The 25,905-nt window shown below is 42.5% G+C and overlaps 1 protein-coding gene across 1 annotated transcript; it reads right to left on the reverse strand.

Moving 5' to 3' along the window:
* Window positions 1-25,905, reverse strand: Sh2d1b (SH2 domain containing 1B). The gene is made up of 4 exons (XM_038350141.1): window positions 25,706-25,905; window positions 5,782-5,845; window positions 2,892-3,054; window positions 1-591 (listed from the first exon to the last, which is right to left on the reverse strand). The coding sequence occupies exons 1-4, from the start codon at window positions 25,837-25,839 to the stop codon at window positions 554-556; spliced, it is 399 nt and encodes a 132-aa protein (XP_038206069.1). The 5' UTR covers window positions 25,840-25,905; the 3' UTR covers window positions 1-553.

Here is a 25,905-nt window from a genome sequence, read left to right on the forward strand (position 1 = left end):
ACAAGTGGAGGACATGTTGCTTCTTCAGTATCCTTAGATCTTGATTCCTCTGCTCAGACCCCAGCTCCACCCAGGACAACCAGGCTCAACAGAGGGCCCAGGTTAGTGTGTATCAACCACTCCACCACACCAGGAAGTGTCGTTTGTCCAAAATCACACAACCATGGGACGGGGACTCTAAAGTCATTGTAGAGCATTCTTCCCTCTCTATGAAGCCGCCCTTCCCATTGTCCTGTTAGATGTTGTCAGCCAGGATGCAGTGGCAGTGCCTCTGACCAGCCAGTCAGGAGACTAGTTTCTGGCTGTCCAATCCCAAAATAGGAAAGTGACAGGTGAGCAGTGGCTTTGGAGCTTCTTGTGAGTGTGCCAGAAGGCCAGGATGTGGGAAGGGATTTCTCCAAGGCTTCAGTAGAGAAGATCCTGCTACCCAGATCAGAGGAGTCTCAAAGGCCTGCTAGAAACTGGCGCTTTCGATCAACACTTGCAGAGGTGGTGGCAGCGGAGAAAACTCTACCACCTTTCTGTCAGCTTGTTTACTCCTATGTTCTTGTTTTCAAGGCAAGACATCCACGTAGTCCTCGCTAGTGTTCTCTGGGGAAAAGCAAAGGACAGCCATGAGATGTGGCACCCAGAAGTCCCACCAGGCAGCCCGACTCGAGGGAAAGAGCACCATGCACAAAGCAGTGCCGATTCCACATTACAGAGACACCGTCAAAGGCTGCAGTGGCACTAGGAACGTGGCTGGCCAAATAGGGTTTTTGTGTTTTTCTGTTTTTTGGTTTTGGTTTGTTTTGTTTGATAAGTGGAGCCTTAGTTTCTAGTACTCAGTGTCTGCCTTCACCAGTGAAAATCCCGTGTAGCTCTGCATGGAGCTTATTCTAAGGAGACAAGAGTAAGGGAAGGAAGAATTCAAGCCATGGGAAGGCATTTCCCCTTTAGTAGCTAAGTATATAGAGCACATTCTACCAGGTCTGATCACACTTGGAAAATTCCATGTACAGTTCTTGGGAAAGACCTCTCCCAAGTCCGTTCTCTACCAATTTCCAGGGATTTGGTAGCATTTTATTACAGCTTAGACAATACTATTACCATACCAACCATCCCCAGCAACTCATCTTGATTTGCACAAGCATCTGACTTTGGCACATTCATGCTTTCTTCTTTTTCCCCTTAACACCTTTGTGTGTAAGCGTGTATGCATGGACGCAGGTGTGTATGCAGGTGTGTATACACATGAGTGCCTGCGAGTGTGGCCAGAGGTTAGCCTTACATGTCGTCCTTCAGGTTCCATCTACCTTCTCTCTTGGAAGCTTGGAGCTCACCAGTTTAATGGGCAGGGCGCTCCACAGATCTACCCGTGTCTGCCTTTTCAGCCTTGGGCTGGCAAGCTTGTGCCACTATGTCCATATTTTCAAAACCATCATTTCTAGGTATCCAACTCAGGGTCTCACACAATGAAGGCAAGCACTTTACCAACCGGGCTATTTCTCAAGACCTTTTATACTTCCTAATTCTGTAAAATTTTGTGGAAAAGAGAACTAGGGCTGTGTCTGTGGCTGGGCCTGTAGGAAATGACCAGATTGTACCGATCACACAATCCCCTGAATGAAGGTGGATGTATGGGAACAATTGTATGGGATAGGTTTTCTTTTCATCATTAAAATCCCATGCTTCATCATTTTAGAGAATTGAGACGCTTACCACAGCAGTCTAAAGGGCGACTTTGCTCGGACAGAATAACAAGGATAGGGATGCTCAGACAGAATAGCATGGATAGGGATGCTCCCACGGAATAGCATGGATAGGGATGCTCCCACGGAATAGCATGGATAGGGATGCTCCCACGGAATAGCATGGATAGGGATGCTCCCACGGAATAGCATGGATAGGGATGCTCCCACGGAATAGCATGGATAGGGATGCTCCCACGGAATAGCATGGGTAGGGATGCTCCCACGGAATAGCATGGACAGGGATGCTCCCACGGAATAGCATGGGTAGGGATGCTCCCACGGAATAGCATGGGTAGGGATGCTCACACGGAATAGCATGGATAGGGATGCTCCCACGGAATAGCATGGATAGGGATGCTCCCACGGAATAGCATGGATAGGGATGCTTCCAGGATCCCTGAGAACTCATGCCCTCTCACCCTTCTCTAGTTAGTCAACCTGCTGTCATCACCAGTGCCACCCACAGACAACTGCAATCCCTCTCGCACAGAATGAAGCCACACACTTGGTCATAAGGAACCGGGTGGGACCAAAAATGTCTCTGGGTGTCTGTGTTTAATTCAAAATTCCCTGCAATTGGGCAGATGCTAAATTCTCTCCAAATCAGCTGCAATGGGCAGATGACGAAGGTGAGGGTAAGCTTGGAATATGATCTGCGAGTTCTGTGAGTAGACTTTACTCACAGGTCCTGAAGCCCCCACCCCATGTATCGTAATGGCTTCATTTTTGGGGGGATATATATGAAATGATTTGTTCCTGATCATTTTACAAATGAGAGCTTATCAAAAATGGAGCAAAATGTAACAGGAGAAGTCTTGGTGGGTGATTTGATATGATTTTTTTCAGTGAAAACCTGCCCATCTGTACATTTATTCCCATGAGTGGAGTACACATGGCCCCAGAATGAAGTCCACGTCAGCTTTTCTGTCAGGGCCTTCCCTCTCGTTGCTGGTTGTCCTGGCACAGACAACTCTATGTCTTGGCCACATGCAGGGCTAAAGATGCTGTTTCTCAGGATAGTGGAAACTGCACTTAGCAAGATGAAGCTCTTTAGAGGAATGTCCTAGAGCAAGGCATCAATTTCCACTGACTCTACAGAGTAGACTACGAGTGGACGTGGGGCTCGGGTCCGTTCTGACCCTTTGTCAGGGCTCTTACCATAGACATTCAGCTCTAACATCACCCTTCTTCCTCTTGGGCAGGAGCTCTTTCTCGTTATTGGGTTTGAAAGGTGAACCACCAGTCCCTGGCCTGGCTTTTCAAATTTGGAGATTAGTTCCTCTAGGTTTGGAAAGATCTGCTTTGGTGTCCCTTCCACAGTCTGCAAAGACATAAAAAAGGTCACTGGTCACTTTGCAGCTGTGGGTGAAATGTGACACTTCTTGCAACAGTGGTTTTTAGGGTTGCTTTTGAGAGTTGAGTTGACAAGCCGAAAGCAAGGGGCTACAGCTCAGGCCCGGTGCTCCCACCAATGGCCTTTCACAGAGAGGTTCCTCATTCTGGAAAGGAAGCTCGTGACTGAGCAACTCCATATACAGGGGAGTTCTGCTTAAAAGATCCTCAGCCACTGTGTTGAGCCCCCTCCTTGGCAATTCGTCCGGGGTGGTTCTTAATGTAACCCCCCTGGAGTTCCCTACCAGACTATGCCGTGCTCCTGAACTTTGCTGAGTTAGGGGACTCCTGGGAGAAAATGCCAAATAATTGACCTATAAGATGCATGTGGGCTCTCCACAGGGCACAAGTCCCAGTTTATACTGAGAGTAAGGTGTCAACGTGACTTAGTGAAATCGCAGACCCGTTTTCCGGTTAGCAACCAGAAAGAAAAAAAAATCCACTTTTCTGATAGGACCTTAAAAACAAAAAGAGTTTTTCTCTCCTGCCCTTTTGTGTGTGGTTTCCTTGGTCGTCACTGTGGGGATCTATGGCCCGAGCATTGGCTAACAGATAGGGCTGGAAGGCTTTCTGAAGCACATGCTTAGCCTCCACTGTAGAGATGCGAACACTTCGGCGGGCGTGCGTTCCGGTGAGATTGTCGCTGCAGCTCGAAGCATTGCCTGCCGCAGGCCTGTGAGGGTACAACCTTCCCTCAGCCGAATGCTTCTCTGGATCCGAGTAATGTGCCGCATGGAGAGCTCTCCAGTTTGTTCAGAAACATAAACAAGAGGGACAAAGCAGGTTCTGAGGGAATATCCAGAATTCCCAAATGTATACAAGAAAAAAGGAAGAATGGGTTTCAAAATGGTCTACTTAATAGAAGGCATTTTATTTTAACTTAATTGCAGACAGACACAGGCAAATTGGAAAAATAGTAAAAGTAAAAGTCCCATAAATTCTCCATTCATATACTATATAATAATGTTTTATTTGTTTGCCTTTTTATTCTCTCTAAAATAAATGGATATATATATATATATATATATATATATATATATATATATATATATATATTTTAAAAAAGGTTTCATGTAGCCCAAGCTGACCTCAACTGATGATGACTTTGAACTTGTGAACTTCCTGCTTCTACCTCTTAAGTGTTAGGATTACAGACATGAGCCACCACAGCCAGTCTATGAACCTTCTTTTTAAAAAATAGTTTTTAAGACGGGCGATGGTGGCGCACGCCTTTAATCCCAGCACTCGGGAGGCAGAGGCAGGCGGATCTCTGTGAGTTCGAGACCAGCCTGGTCTACAAGAGCTAGTTCCAGGACAGGCTCTAAAGCCACAGAGAAACCCTGTCTCAAAAAACCAAAAAAAAAAAATAAAAAATAAAAAAATAAAAAATAGTTTTTAGGGATGACCATTTGGTATGCAATTGGTGTGATTTTTCTCCTCAGAAGACCATTTCTCCCGCTCTCGGCATCTTTCAGTTGCCTGTATTTCTTTACGTATAGTTGAGGCCTCGTGAGTTTTCCACCATCCACATTAGTATGTCTATTGGTGTCATGCATAGTCAAGTCATGTTAGTGAAAATTTACGGATACAAGTGGCATAATGCAGTCTGAGTAGGTTATACTTATGTGCTTTGTGTGTGTGTGTGTGTGTGTGTGTGTGTGTGTGTGTGTGTGTAACGACAATGTGAAAAGAGGCCATGAAAGAGAAAAAGGGTCTGGAGGGAAGAAAGGGCAGGGACCATGATGCAATTAAAGTATGATCTCAAAAAAATATTCAAAGGCATTTGAAAAGTTGAAGGTGTATTTCTTTGACTAATTCTAAGTACTTCAGTAGTCCAAAAGGCAAAGACATTGCATAACCATATTGCAATGATTAAAATGAGAAAATTAACTTTCATGAAGTACTACTTACTAATCTTGTTTGAATTTTGAAACTAATTCAAATTTTACCAATTGCCTCGAGGATGTCTTCCACAGCAAAAAAAAAAAAAAAAGAAAAAAGAAAAAAGATGCTTAGGTATTTTAGGGATCGCTGTATGTTTTAATCTCTTTCAGATATTCACAGTTACGTGAGCATATTGAAGATATTTCTCAGAAAGTATTTTAGGATCTTATGGTGGTAATTAAGAATTCCATTACATTTGTTATACTTAAATTTCTTAAAGCGCATAAGTAAATTCAAAAGAAGCAAAGAGATTTCCCTGTTGAGTTCACAGGGAACCAGAGAAAAACTAAAGGAGTCGCTAAAACTTCCAGTGACTTAATGGCTCCTGTTCTATTTTCAGTCAGCTATGGATACACTTGACTTTGGAACGTCTGAGCTTCCCCCCACCTGCCTTCTCACTCCGGTCCTGGGATATGGTTTAGTTTTATACTGCAGTTTTCAATGGTGTCCAGGTTCATGTGGTTGACCTTAATGGGAGTGGGCTTGACTGCCTCTACAGTCTGGAGCAACAGCCAGGATTACTAAAGCGTGGCACTCCACTCCAGCACTGGCCTGTTTCTCTCAGAGACAGGTGACACTCACTGCTTATTGAACTTGGTGTGGTATTCCTGCTTGTAAAAACCTCCGTGTGGTCACACCAAAGATTCAGGAGATGACCCCAGCTTTCCCCTAATTCCCATACTGTTGTGTGACAGTCCTTATGCATTCTTACCTGTATCTTGTAATATCCATGTTTCTCTCTGAAGATTCGGTAGGTGTAGACAAATTTTTTAAACCTATGGAAAGATGAGTTCGTAAATACTGATGTTCTTATATACAAAACTCCGTGGTGGCTGTCTATACAGTTTAGACACAATGTGTTTTTCTGTCTTAGATCCTAAGAAAGAAACTGACCATTCCCAGACTCTCTCATTTGAATTTGAAAGAAAAAAGGGTTTGGAAACACAGAGCCTCTTAGAGATGACAGACGGCGAACTCTAGCAAAGCAGATGAGGAGGAAATATTGAAGGTCCTTGCTTGCATCTTGATCTTTGTCGGGAAGTGCAGCTACTTCATAATGAGAATCCTGTTCTTCTATTGTTTCTCATCTCTTTCTCTAGCTCAATGATTCCACAATTTCTTGACCCATGAATTTTCCAACCCATCAATTTCTCCTCTCTTCTCTGTTCTCACCTATGTGCCCTCAACTCCTTCCTTGCTTGTTCTGGTTAAGTTTTGGTCACCTTGACACAGCAAGGTCCTCTGAAAAGAGGAAACCTTAACTAAGAAAATGATTTTATCAGATTGGCCTGTATGAAAGTTGTGGTGCTTTTTCTTGATTAATGGTGGATGTAGGAGGGCAGACCTACTATGAGCTGTGCCTTCCCTGGGCAGGTCCTGTTACGTATAAAAAAGATAGCTGCAGTTGGTTTAAATACACAGAGGAGAAACAGGATAATTCCTTCTGTGATAGCAAAAGAAACGCCATTTATGTTGGCCATCCATCTTGGTCCTGACTAGCTCCATTTATGATGGTCATCCATCTTGGTCCTGGCTAGCTCCATTTATGGTGGTCATCCATCTTGGTCCTGGCTAGGTTGTCTTTGATGCTTGTCCCTGGAAGATAGTTCCTGGAAACCCTGGCTCAGTGACCCCCCCACCCCAAAATGTACAGGCTCATTGACCATCTACTTGTTATGATGTGACTAACTGCCTTTTTTGGCTTCTAGAACCTGCTTCTGCTTCTTCTTGTCATTTCACTTTAAAAATCCTCCCCCCACTCCCCTTTGCATGGCAATCTCAGGGCTGACTCAGAGACTGTTCTCTTGCTAGCAGTTTTCACAAATTTAACTGATTATTATCCAGATTGATTCTGTGGTCTTTTTCCAGGAGTCTTGAACTCCATAACACTTTTAATTCCCTGACTTATGTTGATATATACTTTTATAAAAACTCTTTAAATTTCCAAGGGCATATTCTTTTGTTGTAAGAATAATTTTTGTCTCAGTATTTAAAATAGCATTACAAAGAAAGGAGGTGGTGGCACACACCTTTTATCCCAGCACTTGGGAGGCAGAGGCAGTGGATCTCTGTGAGTTCGAGGCCAGCCTGGTCTACAGAGTGAGTTCCAGGACAGGCTCCAAAGCTACACAGAGAAATCCTGTCTCAAAAAAAAATACCATTACAAAATAGCTTCTTTGAATATTTACCACTTTTGGAGAGCATCATTTCACCGTGGCTCCCTCGTAGGGAAAGGTGGACTATTTTAGAGTCATGCATGCATCATTATCAAGTCAGTATGAAGTATTCTGAGTCTTGATAGTCTGAAGCAAGTTTTTTCTAGCCACAAATTACCACCCTACCCCACTCATCACTAATAATAACCATGTTTTTCCATATCCCATGTGAACTCACTGTTTTACACATGAATATGCCGGATTTTTTTTTTAAGTAGTTGAACATGAGACTAAAGAGCAAATCAGTAAGCAGCATCCTTCCATGGTTCCTGCCTCTGCTCCTGCTTGGGTTCCTGCCCTGAATTCCCTCAGTGACGGACTGAGATCTGGACATGTAAGCCAAATAAACTCTTTTCTCCGAAGGTTGCTTTTGGTCATGGTATTTATCACTGCAGTAGAAACCAAGCTAATATATTTATCCTTCTTAGATTACTTACTTAACATTATCACTACTTCCTTTAATACTCAGGTGATATGTGTGTGCACATATATGTGTGTATATATGTGTATATGTGTACACACACACATATAATGATTTATGTGACTTTATAAGGAAGTGTAGCCTAATACAATGGTTTGGCTTACAAACTTCAACTTTATGATTTCTTTGGTTTATGTAGTATGAAAATAACATGCCCGTAGAAATTACACTTCAGATCTTGAAATTTCAATCAATATGCTATTTCCATCTTGTACCAGGCCTTTTCTTTTGGGCCACCAACCAGCTCCCAAATTGTGATACGGACACATCTTGTTATGAAAGCTTGGCCTTATCTTATGCTTGTCCCACTAGCTCTTATAACTTAATCTGCTTCTCTTCATCTATGTTTTACTGCAGGCTTTTTTTATATTTCTATTCTCCTGTATATCTTGCTTTCAGTGCTTCTCATGTGTGGTTGACTGGTAGCTGCCTGGCTTTTGGCCTGGGCGTGTCCCTCTCCTCATCTCTTGCTCTTCTCTCCTTCTCTCTTCTCCTTGAGCTTAGATCTCTCCTCTTTATTTTCTCTGCCTGCCAACCCCACCTCTCCATCTTTTGCCGAGCTATTGGCATTCAGCTCTTTATTACATCAGTCAAGTGCCTTAGGCAGGCAAGATGAAACAAATGCAACACATCCCATCCTTACATCATTAAACAAATGCAGCATAAATGTAACATATCTTTGCCTAATTAAAAAAATATTCTACAACATTTCCCCTTTTGTCTAAATAAAAAAGGAAGGTTTTAACTTTGACATAGTAAAGCTATATATAACAAGAATAATTATCAAGTGAGGATTACAGTTATAATATTGAGTCCATTTGTTTGGCAAATTCAAAGAAAGTATTTATTTATCTTATCTTGGTAAGTTCAAAGTTTTGTACCTAATTTATTTTCTATCATAACTAAGGAAAACTGTAGCTAGTCTTCAGACATGGCAGTGGTAGTGCATGCCTTTAATCCCAGCACTCGGGTGGCAGAAGCACGCAGATCTCTGTGAGTTTGGGGCCAGCCTAGTCTACAGGAGCTAGTTCCAGGATAAGCTCCAAAGCTACATAGAAACCCTATCTCGGAATAAATAAATAAATAAATGAGCCGAAAGAAAGAAAAAAAAAAAAGACTGCTTTTTAAAAAAGTATCTAGTCTTTATTAAAGACCCCAGAAGGAAGCCGGGCGGTGGTGGCGCACGCCTTTAATCCCAGCACTTGGGAGGCAGAGGCAGGTGGATCTCTGAGTTCAAGGCCAGCCTGGTCTACAAGAGCTAGTTCCAGGACAGGCTCTAGAAACTACAGGGAAACCCTGTCTCGAAAAACCAAAAAAAAAAAAAAAAAAAAAAAAAAAAAAAAAAAAAAAAAAAAGACCCAGAAGTGTAATGTAGTGCAAGCCACTTCTAAGACTATAGAAATGGCAGACATCTGGCTGGCGAGGCAGTCACCCAAGGGTCCTCAGCAGTGTTGGGGCATCCATCTTTGAGCCACAGTCCTAGAATATCTGGCAGACTCTTGTATGAAGCAGGAATTTTGAAGGACTGCCCTACTTTGTCTTGGAAAAGTTCAACAGTCTTTTTCCTTTGTGTCCTGCCTGTCAAGTGTGTACAGCATACTGTCAGCAGTCAAGGCAAGAACAGTTTTCTGCCCAATTTGCTACAGTGAAAACAAACTACATATGGAGGTTCTTTGAGGTCCATCATCCTTTTATGAAGTAGATCATTGCTGTTGGGAGTAGATGTGTCTTACTGTCATGAAAAACCTTAAGTGATCAAACACCTTAAATGTCTTTGTAGTGTTCAAAGATCACTATCTATCTAAAATATATCCCTGTATGATCTTGAAAACATGACAAGTTTTATTATTATAGATGATTACTAACCTACATTTCTTACTTATATGTTACATTTTAAAGAAAGCTTCATAAGCATAATACCTTAAACAAGAACAAAAACATACATACAGCATAACAAAAACTTTAAATTTGTGTCAATATACCAAAATTCATACCAGTGTAAAATATTTGAGGTTAATAGTGTATAGACCAGGCTGACCCAAAACTCAACAGAGATCCCCCATCTCTGTTCCACAAACTCTGAGATTAAAATCATATTCCTCCATGACTAGCTTCACTCAAACTCTTGTTTGATTGCTTGCTTGCTTGTTTTTGTTTGTTTGTTTGTTTGTTGAGACAGTATTTCTCTGTCCTGGAACTCACTTTATAGATAGACCAGGCTAGCCTAAAACTCAAAGATACACCTGCCTCTGTCTCCCACCCCACTCACTTAAACTCCTAATGGTTCCAGAGAATTAATTATTTCCCTATGTTCCTTAGAAACAATTTTCTTCTTTATCTTTTCTCCTTAAATCCATCATCTGCCTTTTTTATGTGTATGGATGTTTTTCTTGTGTGTTCATTTGTGTACCACATACATGTCTGGTGCCTAAGACAGCCAGTACTCTCAATTGTTGGGTGGAGGGAGAAATATTTTTGAAGGTGATAGACTTTATAGGTTTTACTTTCCAATTACATTTCATTTTTGCCAGAGTAATATATGCATGCAGTTTAAACGTCAACTATAAAATTTATAACCAAATTTTGCAGTTTCCTGCCTATTTTTCCATTCTCAGCACCAGGCCCTGCTCCTTGTCCAGAGCTTCTTAGTAACTTTTTGTACTTGCCTCATTTCAAAATCTTGTACACAGACATCTGTGAACTGCCTTCTTTGAAAATGTTATCTCTTTTAGAGGGTTTATCTTTTGTGTACTTCTGCCTCTTCTTCCTGTCTCTGCTTTCTCTTCTCAGCAATCACATAATTTTTAAGTAAGTTAATATTAAGTGTTAACATTATGATGACATTATAAATACTGTTTCTGCCTAGCTAGATAATGTACCATGATTTCTGCTTCCTTGTGGAACAGCATTCTCTTTCTTTAGAGAGTCTTACTCTCAGCTGATGCTCTTATCTTCTCGGTGAGAAATGGGAACCGAGAGGATGGAAGCAATCAGGAGAGAATCCCAACCTTCTACCATGTGCTCACCAGTATGGCTTCTCAGATATTGCCACACCCATCGCTGTCACACCCATCGCTAACACACCCATCGCTGTCACACCCATCGCTAACACACCCATCGCTGTCACACCCATCGCTGTCACACCCATCGCTGTCACACCCATCACTGCCACACCCGTCACTGTCATACCTATCACTATCACACCCACATTGTCACACCCATCACTGCCACACCCGTCACTATCACACCCATCACTGTCACACCCGTAACTGTCACACCCATCGCTATCACACCCATCACTGTCACACCTGTCACTGTCACACCCGTCATTCTCACACCCGTCACTGTCACACCCGTAACTGTCACACCCATCGCTATCACACCCATCACTGTCACACCTGTCACTGTCACACCCGTCATTCTCACACCCGTCACTGTCACACCCGTCACTCTCACACCCGTCACTGTCACACCTATTGCTGTCACACCTGTCACTGTCACACCTGTCACTGTCACACCCGTCACTGTCACACCCATCACTGTCACACCCATCGCTGTCACACCCATCACTGTCACACCTGTCACTGTCACACCCGTCACTCTCACACCCGTCACTGTCACACCCGTCACTCTCACACCCGTCACTGTCACACCCGTCACTCTCACACCCGTCACTGTCACACCTATTGCTGTCACACCTGTCACTGTCACACCTGTCACTGTCACACCCGTCACTGTCATACCCATCACTGTCACACCTGTCACTGTCACACCTGTCACTGTCACACCCGTCTCATACCAGAGGGCAAAGCTGGAGGAACTCACTAATGCCAAATAAAGGTCTGATGACGCCTTAGAGAAAGGTTAATATGCCACAAATTGAGAACAATTTGATAAAATTTAGTAAAATTAGAAAATGTGTATTTTATGAGCTAGCAACATTGTGGATAATGCCATTTTGATAATTTTATCGGTTATTAAAAAATAAAGATTTAGACAAACCCTGTCTTGAAAAACCAAACCAAACAAAAGAAAAAACATAAAGATTGGTGAACCTATATATTTAATTTATTTAAAATACTTAAAAGGGCCAGGCATGGTGGCTCACTCAAGAGGCAGAGGCAGGCAAAACTCTGTGAGTTCGAGGCCAACCTGGTCTACAAAATGAGTTCCAGGACAACTAGGACTGTTACACAGAGAAAATCTGTCTTGAAAAAAGAAATAAAGGAAAAAGGGGGCTTTAAAAAGGAGAGATGACTTAACGGTTGCTGCTCCGACAAAGGACCCAGGCTCAGTTTCCAGCACACACATAGTTCACAGCCCTGTGGTGTTGCTCAGGTTCAGGGAATTTGACTTCTTCTGTCTTCTATGGGGACTAGGCACACTCCTGGTGCAAAAACCCAAATGCTAAAAATAAGTGCATCTTTAAGATAAAATAAAATATTAAAAATTCATGAATATAAAAACCAAGTAAATACATAAAGTAATAAATTACATAATTATCTCTAATGTGATTAAATTATTAAAGTAACTCCACAGTAGGGGTTAGGAAGATGGCTCCATGGTTAAAGCACTAACAATGGAGGTATGAGGACTGGAGTTCAGATCCCCAGAAATCCAGGAAATGCCAGGTGAGGGGTGACTTCCTGTAATCCCAGCCTCTGAAGGGATTTCCCAGAGCAAGCTGGCTGGTAAGCAAATGGCCCTAACCAATCCAAATGTGGTGCTGGCAGGCTGCTCTTCCCATCTTCTTTCTTGTTTGGCCACTTCCTCATTCCTGGGGCTGACCACCAACGTCCAGTTATCAACATCCCTATTTGCCTATACTGACCAACGTTTCCAGTCACTTGCCCTAGCAGGGGTTTTCCCTTGTGTCTTCTGCTGAGCCACTTGTTTCTCCCTGATTCAGATTCAACCACCACCATCTATCTCTTTATCAAGGATCTCTTTGTGTTGGAAATTGTGTCTGGGTGTGGTCCCTTCATTAAGACTAGCTTCATCTGTCAGCTCTGGGTTTGACTGAGAGAACCTGCCTCAACGAATAAAAAGAAAACAATTACAGACGATTCCCTACTTTAACCTCAGGTTCCCTTGTGCTTCACAATTGTGTACCTATCCCCCCACCCAACACACACCCACACACACAACACACACACACACACAACACACTCTTTAAAAAAAAGATTAAAACACCATAAACCTAACTGTTGGCGATCTCCACTCTAGTCTCTCACTCCCCCATTCCAACGCCTCCCCTCCCTGCCTCCCAATCCAGACCCCACCCTTCAGAAAACCCAAGTGTGGTGGTTCCTCCCTTGAAACTGCACAAGACTGCCTACAGGGTAGAGCTGCCATGGGATTTTCTCTCCTGCCTTTCTGAGAGTCACCCAAGAGTTGCTTTGCTCTGTTTATGAAATCCAGATTTATTGATTTGATCTGATTTGGCGTATTGCATTGACAGAGCAATCCAATAACTGGGGATTCAATACTTATCATTAATATGTTGCTATTCATTATGGAGCAAATGAAAGAAAATGGCTTTATTCAAATGCAGATTTTAAGATAAACACCAGGGAGGACAGAAGGGGGGGGGGGATGAAGGGATGGAACGTTAAGGAAGGCAGGAATGTTGAGAGGAAGAAGGGGTAAGGGGGAGTTCATCAGTGGCTTTGGTGTCCACTGAAGGTTTGCCTCTGTGTAGATGTCCAGCTGTTGCCTAGACTGTCAGCCTTTGGAAAACACTTTTACCTGTCTGTGGAAGAATAATGCAGGATCCCCCTGAAACTCCCTTGCTTATTCATCCTAATAATCCTGTCATTTCTTCTGTAACTTTGAAAAAAAACTTTCAGGAAAATATTGAATTTTATGGGAATTAATATTTTTTGTATTGAAAGCAAGTTACAGAAGCTAGGCATGCTAGTGTAAACCTTTAATCTCAGAACTCAGGAGGTAGAGAGGCAGGCAGAGCTCTGTGAATTTGAGGCCAGCCTGGTCTACTTGTAAATTCCAGCACAGTAAGGGGTGTGTAGAAAAACCCTGTCTAAAAAGGAGAAGGAGATAAAGGAAGCAAGAAAGGAAGGAAGGAAGGGAGGGCAAGTTACAAGTTTTGTTGCTTCTGGTAATCTTGATGGGAGCCTTCTAGATTTCAGGCATTTATTGACTGTTCCAATCTTTATACAAACTCTAAAACAAGACAGTTAAACATATGAAAAGAATTAAAGCCCTTGTTTAGTTGGAAGCTCCATTTCAGCTCTCCCCACCCCATTCCAAATCCTGTCCTTCTCAGAAAGCCTGCCAAGCTGCAGCTCCTTCCCCAGAGCTGTTCAAGACCATGCCTACAGGGTATTTAAGCTCCAGTCCCTAGTCCTGCCATGTGATTTCTCTTCCTCCCTCCCCTGGCTCACTTCTGGGGTGCTTGAGAGTCATTGGGGGTGCTTGGCTCATTACACCTAGACTTTTTTATTCTGCTTGATCTGGCTTATTGTATAAGCAGAGAAACCTACTACTGGGGATCCGAAACTATTTGTCAACCCTAAATACTTATTACTTTTCTCACCAACTTTTAACAATATTTGGACAGCAATACTTTAATTCTTTCATTCTCCTTTTTTTTTTTTTTTTTTTTGAGACAGGGCTTCTCTGTGTAGCCTTGTCTGTCCAGGAACTCGCTCAGTAGACCAGGTTGGCCTTGAACTCATAGAGATCCACCTGTCTCTGCCTCCTGAATGCTGGGACTAAAGGTGTGAGCCAGGCTATGCTTTCATTATTTAACAGTTCTTTGGGGAGGGAAGGGTGGATCTTATTCAACATTCAGGGAAAAAAAAAAAACTCTCTATCTTTTAAAAACCTGACCTAAAATGTCAATCTAAGAGATTCTGTACCCCTGATTTTCTTTCCCTGTGTGTTTGGGGGTGGGGATGGGGACAGGGACGAGATAGTCAGAGGTAGTTCCTGTGAGGGAAAGAAGAGGAGCTGATAGGTGCGTGGTGTCTTCTTATAAAACTATGTCTTTCATTTCTGTTGCAGGTATAAAGTACCATAATAAAATGCCATCGGGATAAAGGGTTTATCTTAGTTCGGGGCTCTAGTTATCATTGTAGGAAGTCACACTGACATCCACAGTCAAGAAGGAAAGAGCAAGAACTTAATGCACACTTGCTTGCTCTCATTTGTTTCTTCACTCTTACACAGTTCAAGACTCTGGCTAGGGAATGGCGCTATCCACAGGGAGTGAGCCTTCCTACTCCAGTTAACATATCAACATAATTTCTGGCAGACATGCCCACAGGCCAACCTGATCTAGAGAATCCTTCCTTAAGACTCCCTTCCAAGGTGACTCTAGATTGTGTCTTATTGACAATTAAGACCAACCATCAGACTATGATTATTATCCCAGTAAAGATATCATGGCGCTAACAATCAACATGCTGTAATAACTAGTCTACACACCATCTTTCCACCCAGAGCTCTGTGCAGACAGCTGGTGATAGAACGTAGCTGAGTTGATGATTCCGGGCGCTGAGAACCTCAGTGAAAAGTCTTGAGATAGAGCAAAGGAGACAGACTTCTTGGGGGGATGGGGAGCAGGGATCACCCGCTACTATCCATATCCAGGACTTAACATGCTGAACTTTAATTATCCATTCATCCATTTCCAGTTTACTCTCAGGTGTAAGTTCCTCAAGTCTCGAATCACACTGTGTGATCTATCCATTCTAGCACAATGCCTGGCTCTAAATACAGACCCAGCACACAGTTCTTGACTTACACTGAATGTGCTGAATCTTCATGAAGAAACACTACCAGGAGGTTTGGAAAGAACAGTTCATCAAATAAAGAAAGATGTAGTGTTTTTAAACAGAAGGACCACAAGTAAAATATTTTTATTGAATTGTATTTTAATTTGTGTTCCTAGATCCAACTTGCCCCTGAATCTTAGATCCATTTATCCATCTGTTTATTTCATGTCTCCTCTTATATACCTGTGAGTTTTCTTAGACTTGATGTGATAAATATCCCAGCATGATTCCTGTGTTGGATGCTCTGTGTCCCACATTTCCTTCCCAACCTTCTCCACACTACTCTGTGTTCTGATGTCTATGACCTCCAGCTATTATTTAGTTCATCCTTCTTGAGCAAATACCCTTATTCTTTTTTTTTTTTTTTTTTTTTTTTTTTTGGTTTTTCGAGACAGGGTTTCCCTGTAGTTTCTAGAGCCTGTCCTGGAACTAGCTCTTGTAGATCAGGCTGGCCTCGAACTCAGAGATCCGCCTGCCTCTGCCTCCCGAGTGCTGGGATTAAAGGCGTGCGTCACCACCGCCTGGCCCCTTATTCTATTTCTATAGTGTATGTACACATGTCTCCCTTTGACTGAACCCCATCTAAAGCACCAATTTCACTTGCCAAAACCATAACACAAGCCCATCTCTGGAAGAATGTCTGTCTGTACTAAGCCCCATAAAGGAATGAACTATGTGTAGTGTTGATGCCCACATCCTCATTTTACTTGGGTCTTTGACTAGCATAAAATCTAAATATATCTTGGAGTGTGGATGAATTATTGCAATCTTATTAAACATTACTATATTTATTTTTGGTTGTGAGCCTAGCCTATAATGGCTAAGCCATCGCTCCAGCCCACATTACTGAATTTATAATTACAGTTCACAATTTCATATTCTCTTTTAGACTGAATAATCCCAGATGACCAAGCAAAAAATGCTTTCTTTATATATGTATGTGTATATGCATCCATTTAAAAATTCTTCACTGGTGCAGGAGAAAATTCTATATCTGTCTATTATGTTTTAAATAAATGCTGATTGGTCGGTAGCCAGGCAGGAAAACCAGAGAGGAAGTAGAGGTGGGGCAATGAGAACAGGAGAATTCTGGGAAGAAGGAAGCCCATTCCTGCCAGTCCTGCCCAGACCACCAAAGAAGCAGGATGTAACCTGCCCCTCTGTAAAAGGTACTGAGCCATATGGCTACCATAGATAAGAATAATGGGTTAATATAAGCTACAAGAGCTAATAAGAAGCCTGAGCTAATGGGCCAATCAGTTTATAATCTTATGGAGACCTCTGTGTGATTTTCTTTGGGGTTAAACGGCTGCAGGAACTGGGCAAGACAGAAACCCTGACAAGCAGGCCCTCATGTTACACTTCACAGTAATGTAAGTCAATACTAGTTTGATTTCATCTGATATATCAGAAAATAGCCACGATTTTGCCTCAATTATTACAACAGTTTTCTTGTTCATAATAAAGTATAAATGGTCCACAGTCATCTTCATGCCCTATAATATCTGATACTGGCCTAGTACCTTCATGGTATTTGTTGATTGAACCACATCTCATCACTTCCATTTTTATTTCATTAACTTCTGATGACTTAGACTCTTTCAGTAGTCTCCCCAACCTTGCTGTGTTAATACGTAACTCTTTTCAGTCTGTTCCACACACAGCATCCTAGATAATATTTTAAAACTATGAATCAGATATAGAGGTAAAGATGCAGAGTGGGAAGAAGGAAAGAGGCCAGAGAAGAGGGGAGATGGGCAGGGCTAGAAAGAGTGTGGGTGACAACCCCCAAGCAAGGAAAATAAAAGACAGAACAAGTCAGTGAAAGTAGTAGTAAGATCTACAGAAGAAACCTAGCTCAATGGGTAGAGTGCTTGCCTGAGGCCCCGAGGCCTGTCTACAGTACAACATAAACCTGGTGAGGTGGCACACCTACAACCCTGGTATTTGGAAGGCCAAGGCAGGAGTATTGCCATGAATTTGAGGTCAGCCTAAGCTAGGGTGTGAGACTAAACAAATAAATAAAAAGATAAATAAATAAGTAAATAAATAAATAAATGATAAGCCACAGAAACAAGCAGTACACACACCCATACACGCATCCACAGGAGTCTGATATTTTGAGACACAGTGAGCATATACCCAGAGTGTAAGTAGTAGATAGGTAAACACAGAAAGATGGATGGATGGATAGATAGAAGATAGATAGATAGATAGATAGATAGATAGATAGATAGATAGATAGATATCAAACCATGCTGTTTTCAACCCTTTCTGATTCTTACTATTTTTATAATAAAACTAGAAGCCCTGATAGTAGTCAAGTGTTGGGGGAAGCTGCTCGTTCATTTCCTGGCCACCCAGACCAAAAATAATCACACAGAAACTGTATTATTTGCGATACTGTTTAGCCAATAGCTTAAGCATATCATTAGCTAGCTTTTAAATCTTTAAATCTTTTAAATCTTTGGTTAACCCATTTCTATTATTTTATATTTCACCATGAGGCGTGTAGCCTACTGGCAAGGTTCGGGCTGGCAGCTCGCTTCTTTCTCCTCTGGCAGTTCCATGGCTTCTTGTGACACCACCTACTCACTCCTCCTCTGTCTGCTTTGAACTCCCAACTTGTTCTATTCTGCTAAACCACTGGCCAAAACAAATTTATTCATTAACCAGTAAAAGCAACACATAGACAGAAGGATTTCCCACACCAGCCAATGACCTACAGAATCCACAAATTCAACCTCACTTTCTGCTCACTTCTGCTCCCTTCCTATTGGCTGACTTCTTTCACCATTCCGTCAGTGTGTCTGATTTCAGTTGCTCAGAGAGATTCCCAAACCACTAGTGGATCTTCGCACTCTCTGTATTCTCTTCCTTTTCCTCCCTTTTGTACTTCATAAACACTTTCAACAATATTATACATTAGTACAATTGTTATTTGTTCATTTGATACTGTGTCTTGCTATGTAGCTCTGGCTGACCTGTAACTTACTACATAGACTAGGGTGACTTCAAACTCATAGAAATCTGCCTGTCTCTGTCTCCCAAGTCCCAGGATTAAAGTCCCACACCCAGAAACAACAACCTTTATTTCTCTCCACATATTCTCTTGAGAAGTTTGGATAGAGTTTATCCAACCTAGGTCTTTCTGGCAATTAATCCTCATATTGAGGCTATCTTGACATAGTTTTGTTAACATATAAAGGCACTCATCACCCCAGAGACCCAACGAGTTTTAGGAATCCGTTCTAGAAAAAAGGATGAACATCAATTGTGTACATAAACAGGTATGTAAATTATTATGTATATATTTTATTTTTATTATAAATCAAAACATCATGACCCCTGCCTTCAATTCTCCATTTTTTTCTGCTAAGTCATATTATTGAGCTGATGATTAAAATAGTTGTGCTAAGTGGTGAACCTGTTGCCTGGTGCATAGTAAATGCTCCATACATGATAGCTGCTTTTTCTAACTATAAAGCAGGATATATATGGCTTCTACGTCCAGCTAAGATGGAATAATGGGACAATACTTATTATCCCTTCTCCTCAAAAGCCTTGAGAGACTGGGGAAAGATACACAAAACTGCAGCCTTAGAATACTGGACACTGATTCCCAAAGAGAAGGGGGGAAATGCAGCCTTGCTACATTGGACACTGATCCTGGAGAGAAGGGGGGAAATGCAGCCTTGCTACATTGGACACTGGTCCTGGAGAAAAGGGGGAAATGCAGCCTTGCTACATTAGTTTTGGCTGAAAGACATTTTTCCCCCTGTGGCCTGGCAAGGACAGGGGTGACTTAGTGCAGGAACATCTAACAGTTCCCCTAAAGTGAAGAAGAACTAGAGCTAAGAGAAGCCCAAGGTTGTGGTCTGAAAATGGTTCTCTTTCTCGTGGAACAGGGAGAACGTCTTGTACATCCATCAGTGGGCTATGCAGAAAGATAGCCTAACTCTACCCCCATAGAAGAACAAGTCTCTCTGGAACCAAAGCTATTCTTGGCTCTAGTAAACCCTCAAAAGTTGAGACCATTTCAAGTAACTTAGTGCCTCTTAGTGCAAAGTTCAAGAACGTTCATGGGAACACTAAATCTTGATACCCAGAAAGGTAAAATTTACTATACCTGACACCTAATCCAAATTTGCCAGGCACAGATAAAGACAGAAAATAAAACCAACAATGAGAAGTAAACCAATAATAAGATAATCGGCAGAAATAGACTCAGGAATGAGACAGATAATAGGAGAAGCAGAAAAGGATAACAACACAATTTTATTCCAGATGTTTAAGAAGCTAGAAGGAAGAGGGAAAGTTAACGTGTGGATAACAGTGATGCAAAAATAGTGTGGTGAAGCTTCCTTAAAGGCCACTGAGCCCGAAAGGAAGAGGATACTAGATGGGCTTAGCAGCAAAATAAGTATCACAGAAGAAAAGAAACTTTAGTACAAAGAAAATCAAAGAGAAAAACATTTGGAAAAGGCTAGACTCGCTTAGCTTCATTTATTTTGAACGGTTTCACTGCAGAATGGGCTAGCCTTGGGAATGGTCGTTTGTTGCTGAAGCATGAAACACTACGTGTAAATCTCAACTGATTCATGAGCAGTTCATTCATGAGTATTTTGTCCCAAGTTGTGGCCAGTATTATGGAAAAGCATGTTTGTAGTCAGCCTTTTAGTTTTATTTTAACCAAACTTTGAAATATTAGTGGAAGGAAATAGAACCTACTGGATTTCATGGTGTCAAACAATTGTGGACTACATTTTTCCATGCCATGTCTGGAAACTCTGGAGAACCCAAGGTTATAAGCCATGTTTTGAGTCTGTTGACTGCCCATCATTTTCCTGCCCTTGATTAGAACATATGTAAGTGCAAGCTGGTGCTGTATCAATTTGTCGATGTGCATGACAAAATTAAAATGTTTAGACTTTCGTGAAAGGCAAATTTTCAAAGATGTCAGTATGAAGCTGTCAATTGTTCCCAATTATATTTAATCCGCCAGATCAAATGCAAAATAAGAATTGGAAATAACCTAGATACTTGATATATAAATTATAATTGCAACCAGAAAAATGCTGTTCAGTCATGAGGATGGTAGTGCTAGCTTTGTTGAGCTGGGGAGATGGTTCAGTCAGTAAAGTGCTTCTGTGTAAACGTAAGGAAATGAGTTCGGATCCCCAGCACCCGTGTAAAAGCTGAGCATGGCATTATGTGCCTGTATTCGTAGCACCGAGGAAGAGAAGACAGGAGGATCACTGAGGATGGCTGGCAAGCTAGTCTGGCCAAATCAGTAAGCACTAGGATCAATGAGAGATCCTACCTCAAATAATAAGGTGGAGAGCAATTAAGGAAGATGCTTGACATTGATCTCTGGCCTACACACACACACACACACACACACACACACACACACACAATGTTCAGAGAAAAACAGGTTAAAAACTATTTTGTTTAGAGAGCCATTTATTACATATACAATCGCAATGTGTGCGTGGCAAAAAGTTTGCTAATGTGTGTTGAAATGTAAGTGACTTCTGAATTTGGAGGAAAATAATTTCTGCTTTTCTTTCCCTTTTTATAAGTGTTAATGGTTATTTTCCTCTTTCTTTTTTTTCCTCTTCTTTCTTTCATTCCTGCCTTTCTCCCCTCCCACTTTCTTTTTTTTTTCTTTTTCTTTTTGCCCTTATGACAAGGTTTCACACCATATTCCAGACTGTTCTGAAACTCACTGTATAGCTCAGGCCGGCCTGAAACTCATGACAATCTTTTTACTCCAACCTCCTACATTCTGGAAACCCAGGCAAGAATCCTTGTTTTAATTTTTATTTTGAGAATTATATTAGTAGTAATAATTGTATTTTGTTACTATGATTGAACTCAGAGCCTTGTGTATGATAGACTAATTCTTCACCAGTGAACTTCAACCGGCCCTTTGGTTTTTCTTGAAGGCGTTTACGCATGTCTTAAGGACAATATAGCTGTTCAGATTATTGCTTTTCTTTCTGAACCCTTTTTAAAGATCTGGAAGCTGCAACTCTGATGAGAGAGAGTCGTTGCCCCAAACCCCTCAATGCAGACAACACCTGCAGCCTCTCTGCCCTTCCCTTGATGGAGTCTTTCCTCGGATGAATCCTTTTCACCCCCTGATGTGCAAAGACAGAGCCAGTTTCAGTTTCCCCACTTTCACGGGGTCACACTGCACAGACATCTCACACATTGAGGTTTTCTAGCTCTCATGAGTTTGGGTGATCAGATGCGGTTTCCTGTCCATGTGTAATGTAGCTCTTGGCAAGATTGACGTTCTCTGAGGCTTCCCATGCCTTTCATTAGTTCCTCTTCCTACTCACCTCATCTTCTTCCTCCTTTTATTTATTTTTTAACAGGATGTTGTATAGTTCAGGCTAGCCTCAACTTATTACGTAGCCAAATCTGGCCTCAAACTCTAGATCTTCTTGCCTCTCCCCGTCAAGGGCTGGAATTGGTTCCAGGCGTACATTATTATGCCAGGCTCAATGGTCCTTCTTTACTTTTTTCCATCTTCCCTTCCTTCCCTTCCTTTCGTTCTTTTCCTCTTTCTTTCCTTCCTTCCCTCCCTTTCCTTGTTCTTTTCCTCTTTTGTTCCTTCCTTCCTTCCCTCCTTCCTTCCTTCCCTCCCTTCCCTTCCTTCCCTCCATTCCCTTCCTTCTTTTCCTCTTTTGTTCCTTCCTTCCCTCCTTCCTTCCCTCCCTCCGGCTTTCCTTCCTTCTTTCCTTTCTCTTTTTGGAATTTTGAGACAGGGCCTCACTCTATAAGCCAGGTTAGCAATCCAAATTGCTAGGTCCACAGGCATGAGCCACCACTGCTGTCCTCCCTCCTTTATCTCTGACTTTTCTTAACTTTCCTCGCTTGGCTCGGTAACAGCTCAGAAGTCCATTTAGTGCAGCAAAGAAGGGGTTTGTCTCTGGCAAGCAGGATGGCAAGATTCTGGATATGAGGGCACAGTCAGGGCTCAGGTCCCCTGCTTGGGCACTTTATAGCATAGTTCCCTGGGCACTTTTTAGCCTAGTTCTGAGATAACCACCCTGAACATATTTCAGTGACTCTGGGGGCATTAGTAAAGTCGAGACCTAGGATACTATATAAACAGTTGCATGGTGCATACTTATAATCACATTTAGGAGGTGGAGACAGGCAGACTTCTGTGATTTTGAATAAGTTTGAGCTACGTAGTGATGAATAATACCTGGACTTTGTGAGACCCTGTCTCAAATACACACCACACACACACACACACACACACACACACACACACACACACACACACCAAAAAACAGATAACAAACAAGAACAAGGGTAACATTAGTTACTACAAGGATCTCCACAAAGGGGCATTTCCTCCACTATTTGTCACTGGGTTCCAATGCTTACAACTATGCCTGGGACCTAAAGAACTTCAACATACACTTGCTGAATGAATAAAAGAAGGTTCGGTTTATCCTCTAAGACTCAACACCAACATGAGGCTCTCTGCTCCTCAATGGATTGGTCATTCTTTGCTGTCAGCTCCCACGGTGCACCACGATACTCTCTCTAATCATCATACCAATTGCATGCCCCATAGGGTCCACTGCCTTCTTAATTTCCTCTAATGGGCTCAGGCCTGTATTGAAGGTCTCAGCTCAGAACATAGCACAGTGCTTGGCCTGTGAGAAACTTTAAATAATGGTGATCGTAAGTCTATGATGAGGTCACTAGGATCATTTGACCTACACCTGATGTCTGAGCCCACATGACATTTCATTGGCTCTTCTCTGACATGGGTGAGGACATGACCTCTTCTTCCTTGACTTGGGCAGCGAGGACGGTGAAGCTTGATCCTCTGAAGGTGCTCAGCAAATATTTATTCATCTATTCCTTTTCTCATTTGACTTTTTTTGTTGTTGTTGTTGTTTTTAAACAAGTCTAAGTGGCCTTTGCTCTAGATGAATATATGAGCTGGGTGGACACACCTCAGGGAAGCTAAGAATAAGTTTCGAGTTTAAAGAGAATCTCAGTGCAGACCATGTACTCTGGGATCCTGGCCAATATGGGTCCAGTCTCACTTTTTCCTATTGCCATGTACCCTACCTTAAGTAGTTCAGATCACTTCCTCCAGAGGTGCAATGGTGTAGCACTAGTTTAACGACTAATGAGGAATCTTCCTGGCTCTATTTTGAGAGCAGGAGCCATTGTGCTATATTGTTAAACATGAGTTTCTATTTACTGTAAGAGCTGAGTTGCTCTCTGTTTCCAGGAACCTAACATTCCCCAACCCAGGACTCAGACTTGTTTTTAAGAATACCCTAGCCCTCCCTGACCCTCCCTAACCCTCCCTGACCCTCCCTGAGGCTCACTGACCCGCCCTGACCCGCCCTGACCCTCCTTGAACCTTCTCTAAACCTTCCCTAATCAGGTAACCACAATCATCATGGCGACCATATGATGGGTGTTTTTTTTTGAGATTTTTTTTTTTAATTTCCTCATTGCCCCATTGTCTCTCTTCTGTAAAACTACTCATGAGTTTACTCCTCAGAAGGTGTCCAAGAAATGGATTCAGGACTTTTCTCTTTAACTCAATTTAGGAGGCACTCACTAGCCAGCTCTTTGATGCACCTCATTAAAAAAAAAAATCAAGCTTGCTTTAAATTTGGCTCAAACTGTGGTAGTGGTCTTATTCTCCACGTTGGGATTAACGCTTTCTCCTTATCGGTTTGAAGTTCCAGATCCCAGAGCTTGCCATTCATCTGCTCAGTATGGCCCAGTTCTGGCGAAGGCTCACTTGGCTGTATCACATAGTGGCAGATGGCATCATGCAGAGGGAAGGAAGACAGTAAACCAGAACAAGGGTCAGGGGAAGGGCCAGTCTTACTATTTTTATAGCTGCCCACTTAGGAAGAACTAACCCGGCATCTCCTAAGATCCTTCCAAAGGTAATAGTTCCAATACCAATGGTCTCCCCTTGTTCCATTCTTAATATTACTACCTGGGGACCAGGCCTCGGACACATGGAACCACAGATGGACACACAGAAAACTTGAAAATCACATTTAGCTTCAGAAGCTGGGGTGGACTTTAATGCCCTCTTTCTCACACCCCTGTTTCTCCAGGCACCATTTAAAGAAACAAAGGTCCCCCTATAACAGTTAGTAATGACAGTCACTTTTGCCCTCTCAGCTTTCTCCTAGAAACTTTCTCTGAGAAGCACAAGAGAGCTCCTTACAGGGACGACAACCCTTTGTCTGCCCAGACTTCAGCTGAGCTCCTTAACCTCCCCGGCCCACCTGTGCATTTTGGTTACAAAATTCCGCTTCATCAGAGGATCCTGGTACTATCTGAGCACCCTCAGTATCTCATCGGCTTCTTTCGTCTGTGCCATCCGCAGATGATATCTAATCATGGTGGCCTTTACTCAGCTAAAACCCAGGGTTCCTTTCAGCCAGCGCTTCTCTTCTCTCTGAAGTTTCCTCTTAGGACTTTTCCATGACTGACCCTATCCTGCTCCTCAATTCTTACTTGTTTACTCTAGATTCAGAGTTAAGCCCACTCTCTCTCCCACTGATGTCACCATTGCACCCATCACTACGCCTCTCAGGAGGCCCTCCTTAAAGTCCTCTTCCATGTCTCGAACAGGCATGATCAAGGACTCGCTGTTTCTCTATTTCTTCATCTATAAAAATGACGGTTGCGTTTGCTTGCCTCAAAAGGACCACAAAAAGGATAAAAAGAAACAAAGAAATGCTGCTTACAGAGTCTTTTATCAACCAGACAAAGTATGAAATATTAGCACTTTAGATATTGCGTGAGAATGTAGCCAAATAACCTTTCAGCCTGAAACATTCTAAAGGGTCCCTCGACTTCTCCACAGCAAATAAAGAAATACGGAGAGGAGACGGTGTTCTGACAGTTCTTCCTTCTGCCCATCACCCTCTTATTTTCCTTCCCCACCATCCCTACTTCTGCTATTTCAGGGTCTGTTCATATAGTATCCACAACCGGGAGGGAAAGGGAAGCCGAAGAGCTGGGTAGGCACATCCTTCTAGCCTCTCCTGGCCATGTCCGACTCCTTAGCACTGCAAAGGCTGCCATCAGGGTTCAACTCATGAAGACAAAGCTACTCACGAGACGCAGAGACACAGGACTCCTGGCACAGACTCGCTGTCTCTTAACAGAAAGTTGCCATCCTCCCCGCCCTTGAGGAGCAGGGTTTCACACTCTTGCTTGGTTAGCGGGCCGTGGTAGTAAGGCAGCTCCATGGAGGGCGAAGTTATGCTTTAACTGTCCTGGCAACCTGAGATCCAGCTCCAGGCCAAGTCGTGACT

Source organism: Arvicola amphibius, chromosome 12 (assembly GCF_903992535.2).
Source record: "Arvicola amphibius chromosome 12, mArvAmp1.2, whole genome shotgun sequence".
Taxonomy (NCBI): domain Eukaryota; kingdom Metazoa; phylum Chordata; class Mammalia; order Rodentia; family Cricetidae; genus Arvicola; species Arvicola amphibius.

Bases quoted from the DNA above. Each gene is read 5' to 3' on its own strand.
- Sh2d1b (XM_038350141.1), bottom strand. From the start codon at position 25,839: ATGGAGCTGCCTTACTACCACGGCCCGCTAACCAAGCAAGAGTGTGAA. The intron at 5,846-25,705 runs GTGAGTAGCTTT...ATCTTTCCATAG, and splicing joins GTCCTGTGTCTCTGCGTCTC to GTTTAAAAAATTTGTCTACA. The intron at 592-2,891 runs GTAAGAGCCCTG...GCTTTTCCCCAG, and splicing joins GTTAGAGCTGAATGTCTATG to AGAACACTAGCGAGGACTAC.